Below are 19,841 nucleotides of genomic sequence, written 5' to 3' on the forward strand. Positions count from 1 at the left end.
AAACAACCAGATCTTGTTTGTATGTGTTTTCAATTATTAAAATGAAGCTAAACTATCTCACCTAAAATTTTTGTTTCTAGAAGGAGCAATGCATTTGATTTGATATTAGTGCCTTATTTTCAATAATTCTTTAATCCCACAAAAACCTACAATTAGCAATCTGCCATTGTTTCTCTGTTCCTGATCACACTCATGTACTCATTTTCCTTTTTACGCAGTTTAGATGTTGTGCCTCATATTACACTGTATCCCCTGTATAAACTATCAACTCTCTTCTCTCTTCCTTTCTGGCAAAATTCAAATGCTGGTTCAATCTAACTCCTCAACCCTAAGATAGATGAATATGGTTGGAGAAACACACTCAGTTGTGTTGACTATTCATACCTAATTTCAAGACTAGCAAGATTGAGTGGGTTTTGTTACTGTTCAGGATTTCTAGTCCATTTATGTTTCTATTTTAGGTGACAATCTTATCACTTCACTCTTTCATTAAAACTCTAAATATTTTCCCCACCCCATCCTGTCACTGAGCTGATGATCTTGCTTCCTATTTCACTGAAAAACTAAAAGCCAACAAAATGAACTTTCACAAGGTGCCCCTACCACCATAGCTACCTATATACTGGCATCTGGACTCAGTTAACCGACTTTCCCTGCTGATGCTACGCACAGTATTTAATCCTATATAAAGTACCCACGCTTGCAATTAGATACCTCTCCATTTTATCACCTCCAGCAATTATCCTCTTTGCCATCCTCCATATTTCCTTAAAATTAGATCCATTAGCTTCTAGTATTTCCTATCTTTTTTTTGACCTAATATATTTAGTTTGTATTTTATTCCCCTATTTAGTATTCCCCAATATATTACAGTTCTTTGAGTACTGTACAAGAAGCTTAACTTGTAACTTTTTTTTGTCTATCACAATAAATATTAGCAAGTTTTTGCTTAATTTTGTAAAATGTGACATGATTTATTAACATTTAAATTCAGCCGTCTTCTGTGTTGTCTTTTAACTTACCCAAATAAAAATATCCAATAAGTAAAAATAGAGACATGGTAAAATATCAGTAAATTTTTATTGAGCAAGTAGACCACACAACAGTTTTAAATGAACTTCAGTTTCAAAAATGAGTATTCAAATTAAAAAGAAACACACAGTAGAATTCCATTTCCCTATAGTGCCTAGTGAAAAGACAAAGAGAAGTATTATTTTTACAATCCCAGGACACAGAATTTAAGTGTTCAAATGATCTCACATAATAATTCTGGTGTCCCAGAATAAGATGATTAATAAAAATACATATGTGCACGTGCACGTGCATATGTATACACACAAGCACATGTAAACATACAAATACAATGCTTTCATTTTTACCAATGACACAGGAAGAACCTTTGTGACAAGAGAATTTTTATTTTTAAATGAGTCTTGTACATTCTGACCTTTCCCTAAACTTGGGCTGCATCACAAAACAGTACATAAATAACTATCTTTTCCATTTTGGTTCTTATGAATGTTGGGGGCCTCCTGTCCCTAACTGTGCACACATAAAAGCACAAAAGCAGGATGTAGTGGGAGGGCTGTTAAAACCAGCTGGTCAGGAAATCCATTTGGGGTCAGTAAACAGGTTGTTAATGACACCAACCAACAGGAAGAAGGTGGAGAGTACAAGAAGTGGGCATGAATCAATACTCATATTTGATTGGTGTGGTACTTTTTGATAGCTGGGCAAAGGAACCCCATTGCGTAGTCTCAAATTGCTTATTTCCTATCAGTGTGTCAAATTCTCAGGGATATAGGCTATATGAGAAGAATGCTGTGTAGACCAAAACTGTCTGAACAATCTTCATGTTTGTTTAAAACAAAGAACAACTAATACTGACAGAATTTACTGGCCATTTATCTGGTTTTACCACATGTTTATCATAGAAACTGGTTTTATAAAAACCAGTTTTGTGATTTTCCTATGCTTTTAGTTTTTAGTATTTCTCGGAAGCTAAATTTTTTTTCTTTTATAAACACAAAGGGTAAAGCTTCAATAGGAGGGAACTGTGCCCCCAAATCTCTCATGTGCTATTTTTTTTTGTGAGCAAGTCATTTAACCATTCTGTACCTCAGTTTTCTTAGCTCTACTAGTTCACCAAATTTCTATAAAAATACAGCAAAGCATTGTTAATATCTGCCCAGAAAATAAATGCCAATTGTAGTTATGATGAAGTGACTTCTCTATTATCAACTCTCTCAGTTATCAAAATAAATAGTATTTAACTATTTATTGATCAAATGTATGAATGAATGAACGATAAATTAGAATCAGAAAGTCTGTAATCTTAAGGAAATATTTTGCAAATATGTGTAATTTTTATTGATAATAGAGATAAGAAAGAAAATATAGAAAATTCTAATTTACAGAAAAACTGAAGGAAAATAAGAGATCTCACATTGTCACAGTCATATAATATCCGTTACATTTTAATTTTTCAAATGTGTGTTTTTCTATGTATTTATAATGAAAATGTTTAACCTTTTATTTTGAAATAATTTCAAAATAGTGGAAATGTTGCAAGAATAGTAAATATAGCTATAATAATATAATAACGCTTATATGTGTTACTGAGGCTCAAAAGAGTTCACATATGTAGAGTGTTAGGAACTTTAGAAGCAAATGAGTGGGAGATAAGGTTCTTAGAACTAATAAATGTTGGTTGTTATTATTAAGCTTTAGTTTTGTCACCTGAACACTGGGGATAATAAGTACCTATCTTACAATATTATTGCATACATAAAATTTAGATGCCCAAAGTTTTTCCAGCCTAAGTTAATGACATCTTTTGCTACATAAATAATAAAACTTCTTACTGGAAGAAACCCAATCCCAAATTCTAGGATTACTTGAATAACACTACAATAAAATCAAAATGGACTTTGCATAGTGGGTTTTCTTTCTGTTGGTTTGTTTGTTTGTTTTTGTGACCCAGAGTCAATAATTACATCAAGTCTTTCCATTTGGGGTTTCCCTAGATTTCATTTCAATAGCTATCAATGTGAGCATGATTCTAGTTGATCTTTGCTGAAGCAAATCTGGCAAAATATTTGATTTTCCAAAAACATTTACTGGTAGGAAAAGGTACAGTAAAAATATTGTTTATACAAAGTACAATAAAATTTTGGTAAAAAGACAACAGCTTATTTGTTAATCTCCCATTTTTCACACTGGGGTTTTTGTGCTTCAGGGTGGGGGCTAGCAGGGAGGGGTGTGGGTACAATAGTCAGGAATACTCAGAGCTCCATGATAAACAAGGCGGGTCATCCTGGAACTGAAATTTCATGTGAAGACTGATGTGTTGATGGGGAAATGAAATTTTACATTAAAATAAACATGGATATATATGGGATTAAAATATAGATTTTACATGAATTTTAAAGATGATGTATATGACTTCAAAAATATTTAATAGCTATTCAACTCATGTTTGTAGAAATTTGGGACCTATAAATTCACTCTGCTCTACCACTGGGAGTACTTCAATCGTCAGTTTACTTGTTTAACAAATACTTATTTAGTGTTAAATATATGCAAGACACCATACCATACTCTTAGTGCAAAGGTGAAAAACACTCTTATTACAGCATTATTTACAATCACCAAGACATAGAAATAACCTAAGTGTCTGTTTACAGATGAATGAATAAATAAAATGTGGATATATATACACAATGGAATATTATTCAACAATAAAAAAGTTCTGCCATTTGTGACAACATGGATAGACCTTGAGGACATTATACTAAGTGAAATAAGTCAGACAGAGAAAGATAAATAATATATGATCACACTTATATATGAAATCTAAAGAGAAGAAACATGGATATAGAAACATATTGGGGTTTTCCAGAGATGGGGTGAGGAGGGGGGTGGGTAAAGGTGGTTAAAAGATATAGATTTCCAGTTCTAAGATACATAAATTTTGGGGATGCAACGCACAGCATGGTGACTTTGGTCAACAATACTGTATTGTGTATTTGAATGTTCTTAAGAGAAAAGATCTTAAAAGCTCTCATCACAAGAAAAAAAAGTTGTAACTATATGAGGTGATGGGTGTTAACTAAGATTGTGGTAATCATTTTGCAATATATATATTTATCAAATAATTGTATTGTTCATTTTAAACTAATATCATGTTATATGTCAATTATATCTCAATAAAACTGGGAGAAAATGGTGACCAAGATTCATGTGCTCCTGCCCTCATGCTTGAAATCAAGCAGTGGGACAGGTTTGCTGTTGTTAAGCTAACATAATTTTCATAACAACGTATGAGATTCTATTATTTTATTAAGGCTGTGCTACTCAAAATGTTTTCTTGATAAGTGCTAAAAATAAGCAGGATTCTCAGACATAAAATAATGTGGGCAGGGAGAGCCCAATTTAAATATATTAAGACTGTGAGAATGGTCAGGTATAGGTTTAGAGAAGCAAGAATCAGTGCAAGGAGATCACTTAAGAGGCAGTCTCTATAGTACAATGTGACACATGGTAATGGAAATGGAGTTTGAGTTAGGTGGATCAGTTTAAAAATCTACATTGGAGGTAAATACAAAGACTTATTCATGAACTGGATATGGGGAGGAGATGAGAAAAGAAAAATTCAGATGACTTGTACATTTGGACAAATGGGTGTTCAAGGGAAAGATTGGAGGGGGACAATTTAAGGTTAAGAGAGAAAACAAAAGCTTGTTCAGTTTTGGGCGTACTAATTTTCAGATATTTCTGAGACATCCAATTAGAGGTGTTCAGTAGACAGTTATATGTGTGAATCAGGAGCCTTCATAAAGACATCATAGCTGGAGATAATATTTTGGCATCCTGTGTAACAGAGCCACTTAAAAAATATGGTGCTTAGTTTATTTAAAATTTTGCCCTTTAGCATATATAATGTCCTTTTATTAACATATTTAAAGCTTTGGAAATAAACATTTAACAGCAGCAAATATAATTTCATACATAAAGCATATAGGGAATACAGAGCTAAATCCTTCAGGATTTTGGCCATTAAGGAGCACAACTCTGAGGATAGAAAATGATGCAATAAAAGGCGATATGTAATAAGTCTCCTATAATGATGCTACAAACAAACTGCTGTAGAGCTAGAACTCCGTTTCATAAATATCAACCCAAATATCAGAGTAGGAGAAGTGAATATAGAAAAGATAAATGTATAAAGAAGTCCAGGGGCATAAACAATAGCCAATATAAATTCTACATGGATGTGTTGGTAGGTGTTGGGGGCCATTCATAGTGAGCAGTGCTACTCCAGTTGTCAGGCTAGTGGAGAGCAGTCATGATTGTAACCAGAAATACTGTGCTAGGGTAGGCTTGGAAGAAGAGAGAGTGGGCCCATAGGTTGGGCAATGTTTATTTCTATCATATGTCCTATGTGCAGGAACCATTTATGATTCCTGTGAGTCCCCTAACGGGTCTGATCAATTTTTTAGGTGGCAATCGATAGTCCCAACTTCTGAGCCAAAGGAACATCTTACTGTCTCTAGTTTGTTAATTTTAAACATAGCACATTCTTATCACAGGCCAATTTGAGAGTCAACTGTTCCAGAGTTTGAGTTGCTTGCACAAAAAAAGATGATGCATTCAATTAGCTTCCACTCCTTGGCTAAGTCTGACATCATCCAAGTTTTGAAACTTAACCTAGGTTACTATGCAGATTTTTAAGGCAAATATTGTTATAATAAAACTACCAGATATAAACCATACTTCAAATTTTATTGCCAGGAAATGACTAAAAATGGGAATGTAGCAGTAATTCAGGAAGAGCAGTTCCTTGCTTCTGCCTCTTGCATCTTGTAGGGAGTGACATACAAAAGCCTCTTCAACCAGGACCCCAGTGGTCATGAGCAACAGGGACCTTATCATTTATGTCTAAGTTGGGAAAATTTTGATAGTGAAAGGACACATTCAAATACATTGATGGATGTAAAAATAGTGCCCTAAAAATTTGTTTTAAATTAACTAATTCTTAAGAAATAAACTAAAAATACAAATAAGATTTAAAAATTGATTTATATTGATTACCTACATATCAAAAATATAACATGAGAAGAATAATTATTCTGGATATACACTGATGTATTTTAATCAACCAAAACTTCCTAGCCCTGTCTATAGTACAGTTTCGTTGATATTTTCTGAAGAAGACATTTTTCTTAATGTGACTGTATTATTTTTAACCTTTTGTTAAATTTCTGGAAATCTTCAAAATTGTATGTTGTGGTTACTAAATTTGAAATCTTGGCACCTTCAATATAGATCACAATATTTTTATCTGTAAAATACTCCCAGAAGGTCTTAGGTACCTGGTAAGAACAAATTCTACTAAGTTGAAAATATTATCAATTCTATTTTATTTTTGTATTGTAATATAGGAGTGTTTCAGCCCAAGTTTTTTCATGAAAGTTCTGTTTCCCCCTTTCGTTTAGAGTTCCTTTGCTAACAAATAATTGTGTAAGATGGAACTTGTCAAATAGGTTGCCCCTACTTAGGGTCTTTTTAATGGTTTGTCACATTTAGATGCTGAAAAATTATAGGCACTTATAATCAGAATATCCCCAAATTAGGAACACCTTCAAATCCTATGTATCATATGAATGCTTCCTAAAATTATGAACTCTATCAAAAGATTATTATTATTTTTTTTTTACAAACTAAGATATTCTAAATCGTATTTGTGGATTTTCAAAATTAAATGTTGTCCTCTCTTTGAGAACTCATTTTCTGGATTTGATTTCTTAGTTCCCTTCTTGTTTCAGTTCCTTCCAGTGCATTTCAGTGTGCTTTTATTTGCAATTTTTGTTTAGAGCTATTCTGCTATCCCCTAAGAATTTCAAAAGCTGAAATATTGGGATGCTCCATTTACTAAATACCACGATTAAAGATTTCCAAATGATTTGAGGGCAAAAAAAAAAAAAAAGCATCCAAAATTTAAGACTTATTTACATAGTTGTTCATCAACCAGAATGATGAAGGCTTCCAGGAAAATGCTGATTGACTTGCTGAAACAACTTGATTTTTTTTATTCAACATCAGTTTTGTCTCCAAAATTTTGTAATAAAGTGATTCTCACCAAGTATGTATAAAAATATTTACAAATTTTGGTGCCTATATATTCTGTTTTTTATTAATATGTAATTGACATATAAGTGTAAGGTATATGTAAGTTATATTTTGATTTGTAGAATATTGCAAATTATTTGGACCCAATATTCATTACCTTTGTATCACAACCAATTCAAATCCATTTCTACTCCATAGATTTTTTTAATTTGGTCAGAACATTGTTTTTAGTATGACAATATTCTCCAAAATAATTTGTATTTGTGTTATTGAAAAAAATAACTGATAGGTCTTCAATGTCATTTTTAACTAAAATTATAAGTTTTCATCCTATTGTCAGGGGTTTCATTTTGAATTTCCAAGCTTTGAGTCATTGGATAGAAAATCAAACTATTATTAAATATACTTATTTTATATTTGAAGCATTTGGTAACATGATATAAAAGTTTAAATGCTTACAAAATTATTTTTTTGCCAATAGAACACATTAACAGCTTAACTTTTGTACATACCACCCCCCCCCCCCCCGCCCCGCAAATCAAACCAAACCAAGCACCTTGGAACTAAAAATGAAAGGATTAATTTAGAAAAGGAACCATTTGACCTAAGTGAAAAGTCATGTTTCAAGAGTAATCTGTAAAAGCATCTTTTGCAGGTGCATGTGTTAAATCACTGTGTTTGGGCACAGTCTTCTTGAAATAGTTACTGACTTTGAAATAGATACTGATGTTCCTTTAGGAGGATTATTTTCTGGTTTTCATTTGGTTGTACCTGAGAAAACACAAGAAGTCTAATTCAGTATATAGTATTTTAATTAAATATGTGGTCTAATTTTTTTTATTTTTGTCAAAAGTGTTTATTGAAAAGTTAAGGTTTACTAAATACTAAATACGTAAATATAGCTTTATGCTATACAAATGGCAAAGTCAGCATACCAAGGATATTCTGACGACTCTCTATGTGCTCTCCCTATGCTTTATAGCAGGTTGACCAGCCTCTGGACCATCACATATTTCATATCAAGCCAAACTCTAAATTTCCAAGTTTCCAGCTTACCATATCAAATGGCAGGCTGGCAGCTTTGTGGATTTTGTAGGTTCAAACATGGGTTTGAACATACATGGGTGGTTCATTCACTCAATGGTCATGAAGGGCATCAGGGTGGGCATGAGAAAACTTATCAGAAAGATAAAATGAGAAAAAGAGAGGCAGTGCCTGCCTGTGCCTTATAACCCCATCTCTCTGAGATGAAGCAGTTCTTCTCTGGGGGCCTTCAGTTTCTTCTCCAATGCCATCATCCCATCTTGATTTCCAAGAAATGCAAATCAGGCAGCCATCTTGGACAGCCATCTTCTTTAGGTTCATCTAATTTTTGGTGGTGGTGAGTTTGTTTAGTTGGTCCCATTTTCTTCATCAAGGTAGTCAGTCTTTGTGAAATGTCCCTTGTCACTAGTTCACCGAAGGGCTGCTAAGCACTGTTTCAGTTTATAGTGTTTAGACTAGTGGCTACTTTTGATGCTGTCTTTGAGGCAGGGGCTTCTGAGCCCCTTGCTGGCCCCTAGTTGCTGTAATGCATTCTCAGTGGAAGCCTCAGCTGACCCGCCTGGGAGTTCTGAAGATGGAGTGAGCCTTACCAGCTGTCCTGAATTGGGATGAGGTGGCCAGGCTTTTATAATCCCAGGTTCATCAGTTATTGAGTGAAGGCTGCCCATGAAGAAAGCATAGACTTTGGTGAAGCAGATCTTTTTGGCTGAAATTCTACCCAAAGGGGGTTAAGAGCTGAGGGACCATCTGCGAGCAGCACTTCCAGCAGCTAGGATAATAAAAGGGGAATCTTAGCAATGCAGCACAGCACCTATCCTTCCCTCTGATGCACTAATGAAGTTCTATCCTTGGCTCCCCCCCACCCCCACCTGATGTGCTGAGAACCAATTTGCAGAAAATCAAAAGCCAAAAGTGTCTAGGGCCCAGAAGAGTTGTAATTTATCCCTGAAAGCTGCATATGCCTAATTCTGGATTTTCCATTATGTAATATCATTAACATTTTCATTACTTAAGTCACTGTTAGTTAAAATTCTATTGCTTGCAATCAAAAGCTTCCCTGACAAAATATAAGGAAACTGCTACAGCCAAGCAATTCAAATGACAAAATCAGGTAATCAAAAAAATCAACTGTTGACTCTTGATGGGATGATTAGGGAAGGCTTGTACTGAGGAGATAATATTTGGGCTGAAACCTGAATCACAAGATGGAATTGGGTAAGTGAGGATGTGAGAAGAGCATTCCTGGCAGGAGGAGGAATGATTGTGAAAGCCTGAGGCAGGGTTTGGCAGCTTCCCCAACGTGGTTCTCCAGGGTGGAATCAGTGTCTCAATAGCATCTCTATGGACTGGAATTTGGGGTACCAAAGTGGGATATTTGGGGGCACTGGGAAGAAAGTTTTTAGTAGCTTTCAACTAAAGTCCAGGCCTTTGGAAAGGTCAGATGAGAATGTGGGAAAGTGAGAAAAGAGTGATGAAGGGGACAATTTCTCCCAGGATGGAATTTGGGCTGCTGGGCTATAGCTTAAGATGTTTAAGATGTGGCCATGATAAGGTTTTTAAAACTGTGTTGTTGTTGTTGTTGCTGTTGTTGTTTTTAAGACATAATATTCTCATAAGGCCTAGAGATTTTTTTTACCCATAAACATTTATATGATCAAGAACATTTTAAATGTGAAAGGGAAAGGGAATAAGAAAGATTATTGAATCAATGGTTATTATTTAGGAAAAAGAATATATGTGCAAGAGGTTTCCAGAAGAAAAAAAAAACCTTGATAAATACATAGAGAATAACGGTTGCCTACAGAGAGGTGTGTGTGCACATGTGTATGTCTTTGTGTGTATGGTTATATAAATACATTCAAGGAAGTAAACTTAACTTTATAGCATCATAAAACTGGATTAAATGACAGGAGTATAACAAAAGGCTACGTCTTTCTTTTATAAACAAACCTGGTTTAAGTGGAGGTGAGTTAGTACCTTGTGCCAAGAAATTCTGGTAAGTTTTTAGCAAAGTTGTTGGAAAGTTGCTGGAAGTTGCTGGAAAATCTTCACAAAGATTTATTCCTTATCTGCATGAAGATAAAAGAAAGAAAATACTGAAAGAGAAAAAATAAGGTGCTATAGACCAAGACTCTTTAAAAAAAAAAAGATGACTAAACAGTAATGGAAAACTTTCAGACATTAAGTTGTGATTATACAGCACCAGTGATGCCAATTTTGCAGATGTATTTGCTAAACAGCTGCCAGTAATCACTGAGGAATTACAGAAGATGGGAAAGACTTGAGTGTCATCTGAGCTTCATGGCAGGAGACAGAAACATTTAAAGTAGGCAAAGATTTTATACGGTAAATTGGGTGCTTGCAAAATCATTGGAAGGCCTGGAGAAGTGAGCTCTAGTCTGGGTTTCTTGGAATGACTCCCAGACACCGGAGAGCTGAATCACAAGGGGAGCTCTTACCTCTGAGAGTGTCCTAGAACCACTGAGCTTCCAGAATACATGGTTGTAACTGAGATTTAGGAATCAGAGAGCTGAAACTGTGTACTTAATACTGCTGTTGTCGCTACCCCATGATGCTGGTGACAGGGGCCTGCAACCTGGAGGCCACTGTTGCCTTTGCTTCAACCCCTTCTCTCACCCAGAAGTCTGGGGAATGAGTCACTGCTACAGAAGAAAATTTCATATCTCCATGAGGCCTTGCTTGCCAACCCAGAAATGTTAGAGGATGACCACCCTCCCTTTCGCCTCACAAATCTCTCCTAGCTGTATCTGTGTGGCAGGACCTTACTGGAGTCCAGACCACTAACTGCAGAGTATCTGGGAATTGTACATTTAACTTCCAAGTCCCTTCTGTACAAGAAGACATGATGCAAGGTGGCGAATGGAAATTCAGTGAGCCCAAAGCACAGTATTCAATATAACTGTAAACATGCAAGCACTCCAATTTCTTTAATGGAAAGAAAGAGATTATGAGACATCTGCTGAGCTTGACATTAGTCTTAGTATTGGTTACAAAAGACATCCTGTGAGCTATTAAGAAAGGATGTAGCAATCCCTGGGAATAAAGGGTCCGTTCAAAGCAAATCATACTGAATAACCTATTAAAATGGAAAGTAATAGAACTACATGGCTATAATGTATCTCGATTTTAAGAAGGCTTTTGCCCTTAACTTTTATATCACCAGACAAACTTATGAAATGTGGCCAAGATAATGGTATAGGTGAATGGATGTGTAATTAGTAGAAAGATTAAAAACTGATGATTAGTAGATACATGTCAGGTTGTAGCACATGCCATAGGAATTAATATTTTATCCTGCCCTGACTTACACAATGACTCCAACAAGAACGATTTTAAAAATAGTAATAGTCATTATTTATTTAGTGCTTACTCTGGGTGAGGCACTATAGCTGCATTATTATCTCATTTACTCATTACAATTATCTTGTCAGGTTGTTATCTCCATTTCAAATGTGAGGAAACTAATGCTGGAAAGTGTAAGTGACTTGCCCATAGTTCCACATCTAGTAAGCAACAGTGCTGAGATTCATCCCTAAAATAACTTTAAGGAAGAGGTACCACAGGGAGGGAGAGAACCACAACATTTCTGGCAGAAACTGGCCAGAACCTGCCAAGAGCCCCAGAGGATGGCATTTTCTCAGCCATTCCCCGTGAAGTTGGAGGCTGGCCCACTGTCCTGCAGGATCTGGTCAGTATCTCAGGGACTCAGACTCACACTGACCAGCCTTCACTAAAGGCTTATATAAAAAACCAGAGGCCGATGTACTAAACTATGAGAAATGCAATAGTAAAACTGCATTGGCCAGTCAAGCTGACCAGATATAGGCAATATTCTGTATGCAAAGATCCAAAGGGGAGCATGATGAGAAGAATGTTGACCGCAAGAAGATAGAATCAGTATAAAGTGATGTTGATCTGAATGCTAACTGTCCATAGTCTCTGACAATCAATACAGTTGTAAACGTCTGCCTGGCTGATTGGATGCCTGGAACTACCTGGAAAGACACTTTCCTATTTGACCAGACAATGCCAGAATTTGCCTCCTGATTTTTCTTTCTAGGAATGCATGACTGATTGCTGTTCTTTTTTAAGATAATTTAATGACTTCAGTTAAGTTGTTTTGGACTAAAATGTATTCTTTCTCTTTAAGGTGATTGTTTTGATCAGTTTCCTGCTGATACAATTTCTTAACTTCAGAAAACAAGTTTTCTTCCTCTGAATTCACTTTTGCTCTTTGGTACTGCTTAGAAGATGTAGGCCCATTTGACTCTTTCCTTTACCTGTGCTGCTCTTGGTAGGCTAATGAGAACAAACACAAGAACAGAAGTATCAGTGCTAACATGAAGAGGTGAAAAGCAGCACAGGTTTTTAAAAAGACAATATTTTTAATTAACATGCTCACTGTGAGTCAATAGTGTGTGACATAGTTATCAAAGAAGCCAAGGGAGACTTAGTTATATTAACTGTGTCAACAGAATGAATGAGCTAGTAAATGAATGAAGGAATTGATAGCCCTACCGTAATCTTTGCTGACACTCCATGCCTGGATTAGCAATGTTTATTTAGTTCAGGATCCACATTTTCAGATATCAACACACTGGAGTATATTCAGAGGAAACTGACCAGATGGTGATAGGACCTGAAATGACATTCTGACAAATGGTGGTAGGACACTGGTGATAGTTAACTTGAGAAAGAAAAAAACTTAGGGGAAAAATAAGAAAAACTTATAGCTATAGGTCAAAGATCATGCCCAGTCCTTTAATGGATTTCAAATATTATGAACCTACCATAATAGAAAAGAGAATACTGTATTTTATTTTGAGAGTTACCCCAGCATTCAGAGCTGAGAGTGGTCAATATGAACCACAGAGATAAAACTATGCTTATTAGAATGGTGACATTTCCAACTCTCAAAGCTGCCTTGATATTAAAGGGGTCCATGTTTCTGGAGATGCTCAAGCAGAGATTGCTCAAACTTAAAAAAAAATCTTTTTAATGTTTATTTTTGAGAGAGTGAGAGAGACAGAGTGTGAGCAGGGGAGGGGCAGAGAGAGAGAGGGGAGACACAGAATCCGAAGCAGGACCCAGGCTCTGAGCTGTCAGCACAGAGCCTGATGCGGGGCACGAACCCATGCACTGTGAGATCATGACCTGAGCTGAAGTCGGATGCTTAATCAACTTAACCACCCAGGTGCCCTGAGACTGGTCAAACTTTTGATGGAGATATTTTGGAGAAGAATAGTATTAAATGGAATAATTAAATGGAGTCAGGGACCAGATGACTTCTAAGATCTTGTCGAACCTTATCCCACTAATCTATCATTATCTTACAATACAGTAACCCCTTTCTTTATCTTTTTTTTGGGAGGGTCAGAGAGAGAGAGGGGGACAGAGGATCTGAAGCGGCCTCTGTGCTGACGGCAGAGAGCCCAATGCAGGACTTGAACCCACAAACTGTGAAATCATGACCTGAGCGAAAGTCAGATGCTTAACCAGCTGAGACACCCAGGCACCCCACCCCCTTTCTTTATCTTTTAGTTTAGTGGCATGAATACTGAATGGTTAATACCACTTCCAATTCAACAGATCAATGGTAGGGGACACTGATTGCTGCATTCCTTTCTGGCAACTAAGACAAAATCCAGCACAATCTGAAGCTGCAGGGATGGGGGTAAAACAAAAATGAACAAACAAGCAAAAAACCATTTTGTGAGTGAGTCATTAGGTAAATGCCAAGAAGATATTCACTTCCTTATTTGATCTCCAGACCCATATATTCTTTACTATGAGAGAAAAAGCACTAAAAATTGATTGCCTTCAAAGCATAGTAGATTTTCATTCTCAAATAGTTTGAAAGCTTCAAATGCTAGTAGCATCCATTTCTGTCTTCATATTGAAGTGCAGTTATTTATGATCTAAAAACCCTCATACTGGATTCCTTATTTTCAGCTTTGTTATTGTTAATGGGTACACTTGAGCACCAACCAACCTGTGCATTCATGGCAATGAATGTCATACCTTAAAAACTGGAAAGAATAATGTTCTCTTAAAATAACCAAATAACAGTGGAGTTTTATAGCTAGAGAAAACCTAAATGTCACATGTTATTAGATGAGAAATTCAAGCCAAGAGAGATGAAATGACTTGCCACATTCACATGGCTGGTGGGAGAGTGGAGCACTTTTGTTTTGTCTCCCAATCAAGGAGGCAATTTTATGCTGGGTTTCTTCCTGGGGTGAGTGGGCAAGATACTGTCCTTTTTTACTTTTCTTAGTAAGTAGAATGGTTTGATACTAGTCACTTCTAGATCTTTACTTTTTTTTATTAAAAAATTTTTTTATGTTTATTTATATTTTTGAGGGAGAGAGAGACAGAGCGTGAGCGGGGAAGGGACAGAAAGAGAGGGAGACACAAAATCAAAGCAGGCTCTGGGCTGTCGGCACAGAGCCCGACGGTGGGCTCAAACTCCTGAACCTCAAGATCATGACCTGATCCGAAGTCGGACACTCAACCAACTGAGCCACCCAAGCACCCCACTCCTAGGTCTTTATTTACAGCCTGATTGGCATGTGACCTGAAGAGAAGATATCTGAGTGGGATTCCAGGATAGTATTTTCTTTATCCATATCCTTTACCCATATCCGTAGACAGGAATTTTATTGGCTTCTTTGTTCCTAATTCTGGATTGCTCTTGGGTTTCTGCAGTGCTGCGTATGATGCCGTTCTTGACAGAAATGTGGCCATTAAGAAGCTCAGCAGACCCTTTCAGAACCAAACGCATGCCAAGAGAGCTTACCGGGAGCTAGTCCTCATGAAGTGTGTGAACCATAAAAACGTGAGTTGTTATTTTTAAACCTCTGGCAGTGGGAGATTGTGAGATGGGAGAAAGAAAATCTGTGTGCCAACTTGAGCAGGAAAGGCTTTCTTTACTTTGTAATGTCTGCCTGTTAAGATTGTTTATCCAGTCCATATGCTACATTTTATTTCATTGTCCTCATGATAACTTTCTGCTTAAAAACCATCTAAAAACCATACGGTGTGAGAGGATGAATTTGATAGATATTTTCCTGCTATGAAATTAACCATATTTGGGTATCTTGCTCCAAATTAACCAGAGAGCTCCATACTTTTCCGAAAACAATAAAAAACAAACAAATACAAAACCCTATAGAACAATATACTATATTTCTTTATTATTAACAGGTGAAGATTTTTATCTCCTTTTTTTTTTTTGACTATAGTCTGTCAGTGGCCTTCAAATGTTTACTGTACCCACTGTGCTTCAGCATCTTGTTTTTTTGTAGAGTTGGGCAAATGCACAGGAACGTATCTGCAAAGCACTTCAGAACAGGATTATCAAGAGCATTTCTCATGGGAACTCAGTAGGGTGTATACCATTATATCACATTCTTCACTTCAGAGTATATAAGCTTCTACATTTGCAGATAAAGGCCTCTAGAATTCTTTCTATGCTCCCATTACTTTTAGTAAGGATACAGGGGAGATAATTCATTATTTTAATAATGACTATTATTAATAAATAATTTATAAGTACAGTGCATATAATTTATTACATATAAATGTATAATGAAAATAATTGCAAATTATTATAATAAAACTATAAAAATAGCTATAAGTCTGCATAGTTTTTCTTAAGTATAAAAATCACACAGAATATATGAAATTATCAGTGCAGTTTTATAAGCAAGTGGATTTGTCATAAGGCCAACAAGAAGCAAATGTACAAGAGTTTAGTTGCAAGATGTTTGAAATACAAATATGTGGATTGTTTCTCTGATGACAGTGTTTCTCTTTTCTTCTATTACTCTACTCCAATGACTTGTAGTTCAGTCATTTGACATGTTTGTTAAATAAAATGTGCCCCATGTATAAACCTAGATGCTAAGATTACATCAGTAGAGATAACAGAAACGAATCCCTGACCATGTGGAGCTCATGTTGTACTGATGAGAGAAAAAGATGGTCTAAAAAATAGATAGGTAAATGTATAGAATGTCAGATGGTGATAAGCACTAGTAAGTAAAACAAAGCAAAAGGAAAATTATTCTGGTCAGTGCTGGTGGGTGGGCTTACTTTTTAAAATAGATTGAGCAGGAAAGATCTCACTAAAAAGGCAAATTTATGAAGTACGTACCCATCTCTAATTTTGCCATGCAAGAAACACAAGACTTCTAGAAGGTAACTATAAATGATGGAAAGGATGATTCATAAGAAAAGTCATTCTACTAAACCAATTTGTTCTTTCAGTATGTTAAATGAAGGCAGGAACAAGACTAACAACATGGCCAATGCAATCTATTTTTATCATAGCAGAGAGGATGAGAAATACCATGGGCAATGGAAAATGGATAGATATAATCAGTGAAGCAGCAGTATGGGAGATTTTGATAGTGTTTTCATATACTTATATTTCCCTCATCTTCCTTTCAGCTTCTATAATGCAATAAACACATTGTGGAGAAATTTCCACTTACTTGGTGCATTTGAGGGAATCATCCTCCCTGTTCTTGACTGAAATGTAGAAGTTCATGTTTATGATACTTAAAAAGAAGTTCCCAATTGAAAGGATTATCTGTAAATGGTTTTCTACCTGCTATCCCACTTTTATGTGTGTATTTCCATGTGCATGTGTATATGTCTATGGAAATAAATATCTGGAACTTGTTCACTTATGAAAGGAAGTTCACTTATGACCAAATGTAAATTCCACATTAGTACTTTTTTTTAAATGTTTATTTTATAGAGAGTGAGAGAGGGCATGAGCAGGGAAGGGGCAGAAAGAGGAAGACAGAGAATCCCAAGCAGGCTTTGCACTGACAGTGCGGAGCCCAACATGGGGCTCAAACTCATGAACCATGAGATTATGACCTGCGCCGAAACCAAGAGTTGGACACTTAACCGACTGAGCCACCCAGGTGCCCCTCCACACGAGTACTTGTAATATTAAGTAAAAGCAGTCAGAATGCAGAACTCTGTAAATGCTGTGGAAAGTAAAGTAAAACAGTGAAGAATCCCAACTAAATCTTTAATAATAGAGAAGAGAATCCATTTAGAGAATGAATACCTAATTCTAGGAAATGATGGCTAAAGTGATTGTGGAGCCACAACAAACATTAATTCGTATCTGCATTTTAATATGTCGGAATAAAGGAACTGAATCAGATTCCTGCGTGAAACTGTTGAACTAAAATGAAAATACCTGTGATAATATGTTTCTAAAGGGACAATTTTTAATTGGTTATTGTTAAGAATTAGAATTTACAAGGGAGCAAAGAAAGAACAGAGAGAAATCAAAGAAAATGAAGGTGATGAAGCAAGGGCATAGTAAAAGGGAAAATAAGATTTTTTAAAAAAAGTTTTTATATATTTATTTTGGGAGAAAGAAGGAGAGAGAGTGAGCACCAGTTGGGGAGGAGCTGAGAGAGGAGAGACAGAGAATCCCAATAGGCTCTGCACTGTCAGCACAGAGCCCAACACAGAGCTCCATTTCATGAACTGCAAGGTCATGACCTGAGCTGAAACCAACAGTCAGATGTTTAACTGACTGAGTGACCCAGGTGCCCCAGTGAAAATAATAATTCATAGTGGGGAATTAACCTTTTAAAATAATCTTGATTTACTCAAAATTGTAATGCTATTTTCTAAATTAATTTTCAAATACCTAGATTATTTACCAGGTGATATGCGTTAGCATTTTTCCATATTTAAGGGTTGTTTGTGTGTGTTGTGTGTGTGTGTGCCCTGTGCACAATCTCTGATGTTTTTGTTTGACCAAATATCAAGATGAATTACTTTGCAATATTGATAAAATACTAGAAAAACAAACCCACTGTATATGTTTGATGTACATACAATGACAGATATATCACACATTGTTTCAGCACACACTATCAGTATACAGAATAAGACACTTTCATCACAAGTTTCAAAGATATTTTGAAATAATTTTATTTCTATATGCATATTCCATAACCTAAAGAACCTAAGGTTCCTTTAGAAGAGATGATCATAGTTTTCTTAATATGTAATAACCATTGCCATATATACATTTGTGTGTGTGTGTATGAAAATATGCATTGTACTATGAATTTTTTCTCAATAATTCCTCAACAAATGAAAACTACATGTGACCCAAAGCATTCTGTGGACTTGATCACATTTCTCAGATGTTTATAATCATTTTGTTTTGTTTTCATTATTTCATATGTTTCTATACCACTTACAAAATTTACCAAAATTTATTAATTTTTAGTTTAAAGATGTTTAAATCTTAATCTTGTACTTATCCAGTTTTGTGAAATGGTTGCATCTATCCTGTGAGAAGATCGTTATCCCTATTTTTTATTTTTATGTCCCACTGACGTTAGTAGAGAATATTTACTTATGCTAGAAGGTAAACTTCTTTGCTACCTAATATATAAAGTAACCAAAGCAGGCAACAAAAAATTTAAGAGACAGAATTGCAGTAACTTTTAAAATACATTTTCCACTAAATTCATTATTGATATCATCCAGGATATTATACATTTCCCCAAACATATCAGTATAGCATTAGTTTAAATAGTATTTGTGTGTGAAATAGAAGCAAAAGAAACTAAAGTAGTAACACACAAAAAAATCTTAAATTAGAGCACCGTCTTGTTCATTTGGAGGAAAACCATGACCTTGCTACATCTTGTTGGGTGTTTTGCTGCTGCCCATCTTTTTCTTCCATGGCTTCCTTCCATTTTTGCTTAATTGCATTACAACTCTATATTCTAACAAGGAGAATCACACTCTAAAGCATTTACACAATTATATATTTTCTCTGATTCTTCCTTCTGCCTAAGAATTTGAGCGTTTTTAATTGTATTTAACCCAAAGGCAGATATCATATATATGACCTTTCTGAGTACATTTTTCTATGTTCTGTGAAACAGTTCTAGAAGTTTTTTCCCAACTTTTCTATTGCTACCATAGCACTAGTGTGTGACTTTGAGTTGGATTAAATACTTGTTTCAGTATGCTTTTTGAATAATTCAATCTCTCCCTTTTTCTTTCTCTCTTTCCTCTGTCCCTTCTACTATTTCTTTTCCAGATTATTAGTTTATTAAATGTCTTCACACCCCAGAAAACACTGGAGGAGTTCCAGGATGTGTAAGTAACAAAACTCATGAAGGAAGGAAGAGCATAGCACTTATATAACTCAAGGGAAATTGACATACATCAGTGGATGAAATATCTTGTAGAGATTAAAGGGAAATAAGAGCTGACAGCAAATGAAAGGGATCCAGTGATAGAACAGAAGTTTCTGTTTCTGGTGTTCCTTCCTGGAAAGATACTTCTGCTTCTTTTTGGCCTTCTGGCACTTGTGCTTTGTTGTTCTATGTTCTTGGTTCAATCAGAGAAGATTTATTATTTATTATGTATTTTTTATTATTAATTGATTCTGTGAGCTTTCTGGAATGAGTCTATTCACTTTGAGAAATATCAAGAAACGGGATATGATAAAAATAATTTTTAAATCTTTATTTCTATTTTTTGTGGTGCCTTTAATTTTGTGCAAAAATAACCTATCTAGAAGTATAGTGACAATAGCAGAGGAGAGGAAGTAAATCTTAACACATTGTCTTGTTTGGCAC

At 35.5% G+C, this 19,841-nt stretch overlaps 1 protein-coding gene across 7 annotated transcripts in view; it reads left to right on the forward strand.

Moving 5' to 3' along the window:
• Positions 1 to 19,841, forward strand: part of MAPK10 (mitogen-activated protein kinase 10) — a 315,377-nt gene that overhangs the window by 210,362 nt on the left and 85,174 nt on the right. For all 7 annotated transcript variants that reach the window (XM_058719591.1, XM_058719592.1, XM_058719590.1 and 4 more), the window contains 2 exons: positions 14,905 to 15,034; positions 19,298 to 19,356. In XM_058719591.1, coding sequence (XP_058575574.1) covers positions 14,905 to 15,034; positions 19,298 to 19,356 — 189 coding nt within the window. The remainder of the gene's footprint in view (positions 1 to 14,904; positions 15,035 to 19,297; positions 19,357 to 19,841) is intronic.

This window comes from Neofelis nebulosa, chromosome 3, assembly GCF_028018385.1.
Source record: "Neofelis nebulosa isolate mNeoNeb1 chromosome 3, mNeoNeb1.pri, whole genome shotgun sequence".
NCBI lineage: Eukaryota > Metazoa > Chordata > Mammalia > Carnivora > Felidae > Neofelis > Neofelis nebulosa.